General features: G+C 44.9%; 1 protein-coding gene across 1 annotated transcript in view; it reads left to right on the top strand.

The window, feature by feature from the left end:
* Positions 1-9,926, top strand: part of LOC105536506 (cytochrome b5) — a 41,783-nt gene that overhangs the window by 22,920 nt on the left and 8,937 nt on the right. The window contains 1 exon segment of the mRNA XM_011975894.1: positions 8,925-9,053. Within this exon segment, the coding sequence (XP_011831284.1) occupies positions 8,925-9,053 (129 nt within the window).

Below are 9,926 nucleotides of genomic sequence, written 5' to 3' on the forward strand. Positions count from 1 at the left end.
GGACAAAGGAAAAGCAGACATATTTATCCCTTACACATTTGGTTCGTCCTTACTGCTATGTCCTGCATCCATTGGCTGGAGCAGGACCTCACACTCTTAAACTGATACCCAGTTTGCTAATAGCCTAAAACTTTCCTAAATAGGTAAGTGCAAAGAAGAACAAAGAAGTTACTTAGGAAAGGTTTAAGGAAGCAATAACAATTCCAAATGAGAAAGGGGCATAGGCTGTGAGCTGGAATGTGTCTGTGAGCATGTCCAACAATTACATAGGATAGGGCTTAACAAAGAGTTATTAGCACAAAGCAAGGAGGCTTGAAGAAAGTTAGTCTTTAAAAGAATCTATTATTTCTAACATTTAGGATTTATTTTTTAAGAAGAAGGGGAGCTTTGAAGAGGAAACTTTTTACTTTCTATACCTCTTTATGCCTTCGGGTTGGCAAGATGGTGAAACAGGTCCGGCTTGATCCTGAAACCTGCCACAGAGTCGTAGGAGACTCATTTGGTCCTTGGCCATCTTCAACTTTTATACTGGCCTCTCCTTGCATGAGTCAGTTGATAGCAGCGTATTCTGCCAGAGTAGTTCGGTTTGTGGCAAACTCTTGTTCTAGAGATAGTTTGCACACAAGGTAACTACAGTTAATGTATTGGTGTAGTTGAAGATTGCTGGGAAAATACATCTTAAGTGATGTCACCACACACGCGTGCACACGCACACACACACACGGTAAGTACATGAGGTGGTGGATATGGTGATTAGCTTGATTGAATCATTTCACAATGTATATGTGTATCAAAGCCTTACACTGTATACTTTACATATATACAATTTTAATTTTTATTTCTTAAATATGCCTTGATAAATCTGGGGAACATTTTTAAACATTAAAAAAGAAGGTGAGAATCATCCAACTGCACTGTGGGATGAGGGCTGGAGAGTCAGAGAGGTACCCGTGGTAGCTATGGGGCTCGTTCATTCCTGCCTTCAGGGAAAGTCACCCAAATCCACACTTCAGTGATATTTCAGCTACTGCAAGTTTAGGACCCATTGGGTCATCTGTAGACAGTCAGAACTATGAGGCTGTCTCAGGGAAGGCCAGAAGTCTCTTCTGTGCTATTTGTTTATCCCCAGATGAACTGCATGCTTCTTCAAGCTTGGATCACGTTGATGTTTCATGTACTTTTTTCTGTCCCACACAATGCCTTGTACATAGTAGACAGTAAAATGTTTTGATGAACTGAATCAGACAGCAGTTAAGTATGAAATCATATGATTTGAATGGGAAGAACTGTTAGAGCTCAGAAAAAGTAGAGTGCTATGAAAGGAGGAGTTGGAATGAGAGGGAAAGTTCCCATCAGCCCCTGAACTGGTTATATATAATAATTACAAAACCAGTGTGTAGGAATGATCCGTGCTTATCTCATTTATTTATCCAATGAATACTTATGGGTATTGAACTAAGAGTTAGAGAAACAGTGATGAACAAGACGGATCCATGAATCTTAGAAACAAATTGATATGAAATGTTGTTGTCACTAGGTATGCTCCAGGGAGGAGCTCTGGGACCTCCCTCGATACCAAACCCCAAGGGTGCTCAAGTTCCTGATATAGAATGATGTCGTATTTGCATATAACCTATAGGCATCCTCCTGAATATTTTAAATCTAGATTACTTATAATACCTAATGTAATGGAAATGTTAGCTAAACAGTTATTAGACTGTATGGTTTAGAAAGCATCGACAAGAAAAGAAGCCTGTTCATGTTCAGTACAGAAGCAGTTTTTTTTCCTGGATATTTTCCATCCATGGTTGGTTGAATCTACGGGTAAGGAACCCATGGATATGAGGGCTGACAATAATTGTAGGTAGTGATAAATACTGAGAGGGAAATACAGCAGTAAAGGATAAAGGCAATAGTGTGGGGACACAGGCAGGCTGCTTTAATTAATTATTTAACTTAGTGAATGATGGGGTCTTGCTCTGTTGCCTCGGCTGGAGTGCAATGATGCAGTCATAGCTCACTGCGACGTTGAACTTCTTGCCTCAAGCAGTCCTCCCACATTCGTCTCCCAAAGTGTTGGGATTACCAGCGTGAGCCACCACACCCAGGCAGGCTGCTTTAGATGGGGAAATCAGGGGAGGGCTCTGAGGTGTTGACGTTTGAGCAGAGCATAAATGAGGTGATGGATGAAATCTTGTAAAGGTCTGGGAGACCAGCATCCCAAGCAGAAGGCAGATGTTGGGTTCTGAGATGGGGACCGAGTGTGGCCAGCTGGAGGGCCTGCCAGAGGCTGTGTGGCCATGCTCATGAGCAAGGGCCTTGTAGGACATGGCAAATACTGGATGTTTGTTAACAGCAGTGGGAACCTGTTACCGTTAGAATATCACTGAAGGCATTTGTTTCATCTCTGAAACTCCCTTACTTTACCTTCTATCTCTGCATCACCATTACTGCCACCCCTCTAGACTACGGCAGCATGATCCTTTCCCAAGGTACCATAATCAGCTTCTAAGTCTTCATGGCATGGCAATCTCAGGGGAACTGATGCTAGGGAGGATGGGAGACCAGCTCGGTGACAATTGCTGTTGTTCTGGGTGGTGGCAGGGGAAGTGGTGAGAGGTGGTTAGATTCTCAGTCTGTTTGGAAGATTGCCAACTGGATTGGCTGATGGAGTAGATGAAGAAAGAAAGAGGAATAAAGCTGGACTCCTACACTTTTGGCTGCAGCATCCAGGTGTGTGGTGGCAGCATTTCCTGTGAATGAAAGACTGGAAGGAGTGTGTTTTGGGGGAGAAAGTGAGACATGCCGTTTGGTCCTGTTATGCTGGGGTGTGTGTTAGCTGTGGAGTGGAAGTGCTGAGTAGCGTCTGCGCGTGGGAGGGACCTGGGGCTCTTCCACTGCTTTCCTTGGCTGACAGATGATACTCTAAGTGGGGAGACTTGATAAGATCATCAGGAAAGCCAACACAGATGGAGGAGGGGTGAGGGCCAGGGACTGAGCCCAGGGTGCTCCTGTGTTTAGACACGTAGACATCGGGAGACTGTGGTGGCCGAGAAGGTTGGAAGAACACAAGCAGAGCCTGTTCCCCTGGAAGGCAAATAAAGAAGGCAACTCAAAGACAAGAGAACCGCTGTGCAAAATTCTGCTGCGAACTTTTATATGTGAGCTGTCTAAAGCCATGGAGCAACAGGAGCTGGGAGCCGACATTGCTGCTTACAATGCAGGGGTGTGCTGTGTCTTCCTGAGAGTCCTTTAGTATTGCATTGGGTAGGGGTGTGGCAGTTAATGTCTTCTGAATTTAGGCTGTGTCGACCTTCAATCTTTTAAAGTGTATTTCCTGTTTATTTTCCCATAGCTAACCTTTAAATTGTAGATGCAAAAAGCAAAAGCCATTTCCAGTTATTGGTGTTCCCTGGGTTGTATCTGGGAATTCTCGTATGCTGTCGAGAACAAGGTATATTTGGGTAACTTACAAAGTGGAGATTTCACAAAAGCATGTGGGAGACATTCGGAGCCACAAGATATGTGGGCGTGATGAGTGAGTTCCGGTAACTGGTTTAGCCCTAAACGTGGTCTCTCTCCCTGACACCTGTTCTCAGCATTTGGCCCCATCTTCCATTCAGTTGTGCAAACCAAACATTGGCTCCAGTGGTGCTTCCTGTCTCCCCCGCCATCCTTACTGTCCGGAAGCCCTCTCGTCCACTCTGCCTCACACCGGGCACACCCTGGCACCTGCAGCTGCCCCCACCCTACCCTCTGGAATGGCTGCAGAGAACAGCCTTCCCTCACCCTCTCTTGCCCTTTTGTCTGCTGTCCACTCTGAAGCCTGGGTTATATTTTAAAATTAAATCTGATTGCGTTACCTCCTCAACTTAGATCCTTACCATGGCATCTCATTGCTCACAGGACAAAGATCAGAATCCTTTGAGAGGCCCAAAAGCAGCACACGGCCTGGCCCTTTCTCCTGGGGACCCTATGGGGACCCTGGGACCCTATGAGTCCTTCCCTTCCAGACCCTGAACTCGCTGTTCCCCGCCCCTGCAACACCTTCCCCGGACACCCCTTGGCCCTTGTTGACTGCCACTCCTGCCTTGTGGTGCAGCTCAGCAAGGCCCGTCCTGACCCCTTTGTGTGGGTGACATTCCTCTGTCATATTCTTCATGGCACTAACCTCATTCATCTCAGGACATTTCCTGTCACTTGCAGTGGCATCATGGTAGTTACTCCTGTAGTTACTTCTGTTTCATCCCTCCGGCTGTGAACTCCCTGAGGCGGGAGCCACTGCTATCTTGGCTCCCACTGTGGCTGCCACATGGAGACCTTCATGCGTGTTTGTTGGGTGAATTAACTCAAGTGCATAATAACAAGAACAAATGGAAATCTTCCTCTAGAAAGACGGAAGACTGTTGAGGGCAGCTCACGTGGAAACAGCTTGGCATCTCCATGCCCATCCCCACCTCTGGGTCCTCCTCACTGTCCCGCGACATCCTCTCCCCAGGTTCTGCAGCTGGTCACTTCCCACACATGGTCGCATGAGTAGACGCTTAGCAAGGAGTGCGTTATGGAGGACAGATTTCTGCCACCCACTTCACCGAAGTGGAAGCACAGCTTCCATTAGGCTCAGGTTCTTTGGGAGAATTTCACCTCTTTTGTTACCTCTAATCTTACCTATGTGTAACCACACATTTTGGTCTTCTTAAATCTTTTAGATAATCATCAGATAATTTTACTTACCTGTTATTCTACCACTTTCTACCTTACCTTTTCTTCAGGCCACCTCCAAGGGCTTTAACCTGCCTAAAGGTTAGGACATATACGGCTGCCACACATTGATCTCTGGGCGTAACCAAGATGGCATAACCACCAGCATTCCCAATTTCTCTTTGTCTCTTCAGAATGCTGACAGACAAAGAAGAGCATTTTCTTTAGTCTCCAAATGTGTGGCTCACACCTGAAATGCCAACACTTTGTGAGGCTAAGGCAGGTGGATCACCTGAGGTCAGGAGTTCAAGACCAGCCTGACCAATGTGGTGAAATCCTGTCTCTACTAAAGATACAAAAATTAGCCGGGCGTGGTGGTGGGCGCCTGTAGTCCCAGCTACTCTGGAGAGTGAGACAGAAAAATCGCTTGAACCTGGGAGGCGGAGGCTGCAGTGAGCTGAAATCGCGCCACTGCACTCCAGCCTGGGTGACAGAGAGAGATTCCGCTCCCCCCCCCCAAAAAGTGATGTGTGCGTATTAAAATTGCTGCATATATTTTCTAACAAGAGTGAGAAGATTGACACGATTGACAAGTTTCAAAACATGATTTAGATTCAGTTTACTTGGCAAAGTGTCTCTCCATAATACATATATTTCAAGGAAAATATTAGATATTACAAAAAGCCACCCTCATCTTTTACTGTCTTATCAAGATGAGTTATTTTTTCCAAAATATCCATTTTTAGGATTTGATTTTCCTACTAATTATTAAGATAGACCTTTAGGATAGAGTGAAAATATTTTAGTGTCAGTTCGTTTATTCTAAGCTATGCTTTTCTCTTAGTTTTTTAAATCTTTAAAATTTTACATGTGTTATCAGAGAAACGAATATCATCCAAGATGTTTCTCTTTCTCTTTTTTTTTGTTGTTGTTGTTAGAAAATTGCCCCACAAATGGTTTACGCAAGGTGAAAACCAGAGGTTGATAGGTAGATTCATACATACGTATCCCTTGTTCCTGTTCCTGGTCAAAAATTAAGGTGAGGAGTTGCCCTGTTGTACTTCTGTTTCAGATTAAGACTGTCGAATTACCCCATGAAATCGAATGTTTATTTTCTCTATTTTAGCACTTTAAAGATCAGAATTCTGTATCTAAAAACTTGTCTAAGTCTGCGATTCTTTACAAACAGACAAGTCCATGCTTTTAACCTCACTTGAAGTCGTCCTTTGAACATCGGCTGTCCCTGGCAAACAATGATTGACTCTGGGAGATTTGTCTCCACTGACGTATCCTTAACAGGAATCAAAAGTTACACAGTTCCTGGGTTAAGCAGTCCCCATGCGAGTAACGGCAGTCTGTGAGTTTACAGAGTTGTGGGTGCCGGCTGAGTCGTTTTGTATCTCACCATGTGGCTTCTCTCTACTCAGTAGGTGAGTGGAAGTGCCCAACCTTAGGCAGACTTTTCCGGAATTAACAAAACCATGTTTTTATTGCTGCAGGCTGGGAGAGGAATCCGGAAGCTTGAGGTTGGCTTTGAGGTAGCCTTTCTGTTGTCTGCACGTCTGGCGTGCATTCCCATGCCGGTTTAAGGTGGACTTTTAATCATCTAAATGGCCCCAGCAGAAGACATTTTAATAAATTGGGGGAATGCTTATACAATGTAACAGCATGTAGCCATGTCAAAGTCCCATTGAGGAAGAATACTTAGTGACTGACATGGTTTGCACATGTTCCCTCCAAACCTCTGTTGAAATGTGGCCTCCAGGATTGGAGGTGGCTGAGCAGGAATGTTTGGGTCATGGGGACAGATCCCTTATGAATGGCTTTGTGCTGTCCTCGCAGTAGTGAGTGACTTCTCACTTTGTTAGTTCAGGCAGAGTTGGTTGCTTGAAAGAGCCTGGGACCACCTCCTCTCTTGCCATGCAATGCGTGAGCTCCCCCGTGCCTTCCGCTGTGCGTAAAAGCTTCCCGAGGCCTCACCAGAGGCTGAGCAGATGATGGTGCCATACTTACACAGGCTGCAGAACTGAGGGCCAAAGTAACCTCTTTTTTCTTTGTCAATGATCCAGTCTCCGGTACTACGTTAGTACAAAACAGACTAACGTAGTGACACTGGAAAGTGTTTAATAAAAATGCTGGGTAATAGTTATTAAGCATAAATGATGTGCCAGATACATACATTAATACATTTCATCCTCAAAAACTACGGATTTTCCCAAGTTCACAGAGTGAGTGGTAACCAGGAGGCACCCCTGCCTCTGTATCATGTATTACCTCCTTTTTATTTTCTAAAACAATGCACAGGATAATGATCACAGTTTCTATCAAACATTATATACACATACGTGTGAGTGTATGTCCAGCTCACTGGAGGCAAGATGATAGGTGATTTTAATGTTTTTCTTTGTACTTCCCAATTTTTCGGCAGCATAGATGGATAAATGTTATAAAAAGAAAAAGGAGTGGATTTCTTTAGCACTAGGTATGTTTAGACAAAGTAGGAAGAGAAACAGTTTCAAAACAGAACAATGATCCACCTTCCTACAATGTTATGTGCCCTGATGTCTTCATTACTGCGAGAAATTAAGGACCGACCACAGTCGACTCTGCAAGGGAGGCTGGTTTTTGTCCAGTTGTTGGACACTTGCAGGTGACTTGCCCAAGGTCAGGATGAGTCTAAGATAACATTCAAGCTCAGTTAAAGAAGGTGTTTCTTTTTCTTTCTACAGAAGTACATATTTAGGATGCCTTGCCCAAGCTCCACTTCCTTTTTTATTACTCTTGAGAGCTGCTTCCCTTCCCCGAGAGTCTTTAGACCTCCTTACCTCTGTCCTGTGACTAAGCCCCACTTGTCAGTCATCTTGGAGAAAAAATTTCCCTCCCTGCATCATGACCATCTTGGTTCACTAATTAAAGCAGCTGAAAGCACTAAAACTCCTTTTTTCCACAAGACGCTCTTCCCGCCTCTCCCCAGTGCGGAGTTGAGCCCCTGCCTCCGTGCCTCCATTGTGCCCTGGCAGCACTGTGGCCTGGTGGCAGCGTCTTCAGCAAGTTACTTGTTTTTTTTTTTTTTTCTTTTTTCCTACCAGAAAGTGAGTTCTGCAAAGGTAGGAACTTATCTGTCTGACAGGCTGTGCTGTCTGTGCATTGCCAGCATGGGCACGCAGGGTGCTTTCCAGAGGGAAGTGACACACACGTGCCTCTTGTGAATCGCCATCTCAGGAGGCATGCCAGCTCTTGAGGCCACACTTAGACTAAGAAGTCAGAGTAGTCAGTCTCAGGTGCAGGAGTCAAGAAAAAATAGATTGGGTGGAGAATAAGAGCAATTTTGAGAGCCTTACAGAAAAACAAAACAGACATTACCAAAGGATGAAGGACACGAGCCTCATGCTTTTTCTAAGCTGTATGAATGACATGGGGAAGCAACGTATGGTATTAGTGAGAGGCTCTTTCTTTCCTTCTTTCTCTCTCTCTTTTTTTTTTTTTTTTTTGAGACAGTCTCGCTTTGTCGCCCAGGCTGGAATGCAGTGGTGCAATCTCGGCTCACTGCAACCTCCGCCTCCTGGATTCAAGGGATTCTTAAGACTCAGCCTCCTGAATAGCTGGGACTACAGGTGCCTGCCACCACGGCTGGCTAATTTTTGTATTTTTTGGTAGACAGGGTTTTGCCGTGTTGGCCAGGTTGGTCTCAAACTCCTGAACTCAAGTGATCTGCCTGGGATTACAGGCGTGAGCTTCTGTGCCCAGCCGGAAAAGGTTGTTTTTAATTTTTTTTTTTTACTTCTATCTTTTTGAGGGTCTCCCTCTGTGACCCAGGCTGGAGTACAGAGGTGCAGTCACTGTTCACTGAAGCCTCAGCCCCTTGAGCTTATGCCGTCTTCCCACCTCCGCCTCTCATGTAGCTGGGACTGCAGGGGTGTGCCACCATGCCCGGCTAATTTTTTTAAACTGCATTTTATAGTTATAGGGTTTCACAGTGTTGCCCAGGTTGGCCTTGAACTTGGGCCCAAGCAATTCTGCTGCCTAGGCCTATTGTACTTGCATGATGGAAACTGAATATAAAGGCCTGTGTTGTTTTAATCCATGTTTATGTGTAAGTTACAGTCTCCTGTTGTCATCTGTGTCTTCTGAAGGAGTCACCTGTTTGGTTAAATAAATTCTGGCCATTTTCTCTTAATTCATTTACCTGAAAAAAAGATGTGTTCTCCCTCTCCTTTGAACAGCATCCTGGTGGGGAAGAAGTCTTAAGGGAACAAGCTGGAGGTGACGCGACTGAGAACTTTGAGGATGTCGGGCACTCTACAGATGCCAGGGAAATGTCCAAAACATACATCATTGGGGAGCTCCATCCAGTAAGTACATTTTGGGGGCCTTTTCTTATTTGTATTTAAGGCTATCAGATGACCTTACCCAAGTCTGTAAGCTTGCATGGATACACATTTAAAAAGGAGTAAAGCAAAAACAACTTCTGATTTTAGGACCCCATTTTTGTCATAAATAAATTGACCAAAAATGTCTTTACATTTCACTGTTGCTTTTTTTTTTTTTTTTTTGAGACAGGTCTTACTCTGTCACCCAGGCTGGAGTGCAGTGGCGTGATCATGGCTCACGGCAGCCTCAACCTCCTGGGCTCAAGCCGTCCTCCTGCCTCTCCTCTTGGTAGCTGGGACTCCAGGCACACACCACCACACCTGATAAATTTCATATTTTTTGTAGAGATGGGGTTTCACCGTGTTGCCCAGGCTGGTCTCAAACTCCTGGGCTCAAGCCATCTGCCCACCTCAGCCTCTCAAAGTGCTGGGATTACAGGCATGAGCCCCTGTGCCCAGCCTGGTTGCATTTTTTACTGGCACTTCGTTTTAGTCAGCATGTCCCACCCCACAGCCACGCACAGGGAGTGGAGTGCTGCTCAGTCCTAGAAGTTCTGTGGGGCAGCACCTTTTACAGGGTGGGACAATCAACCCAGCATTGCTTTCTTTCCTTTTCTGACCGAAATATTTTTATTAAGAATCCCAATTCTACGTTCATTAAACCAAGGATATTTTAGTTCTAAAAATGATTAAAAAAATATAAAAACGGAGCTATGTGAAATGAATAAGCTCTGCCTTCAGTAGAACTAGTGCATTGTCTGTATTCCACTCACTGTACCCCAGACCTTCGAGGATGTCAGCTCTGGACCAGTCCGTTGACCAACTTTTGGAAAACACTGGCCTAATTTGGCTTTT

Source organism: Mandrillus leucophaeus, unplaced genomic scaffold (genome assembly GCF_000951045.1).
Source record: "Mandrillus leucophaeus isolate KB7577 unplaced genomic scaffold, Mleu.le_1.0 Scaffold16, whole genome shotgun sequence".
Taxonomy (NCBI): domain Eukaryota; kingdom Metazoa; phylum Chordata; class Mammalia; order Primates; family Cercopithecidae; genus Mandrillus; species Mandrillus leucophaeus.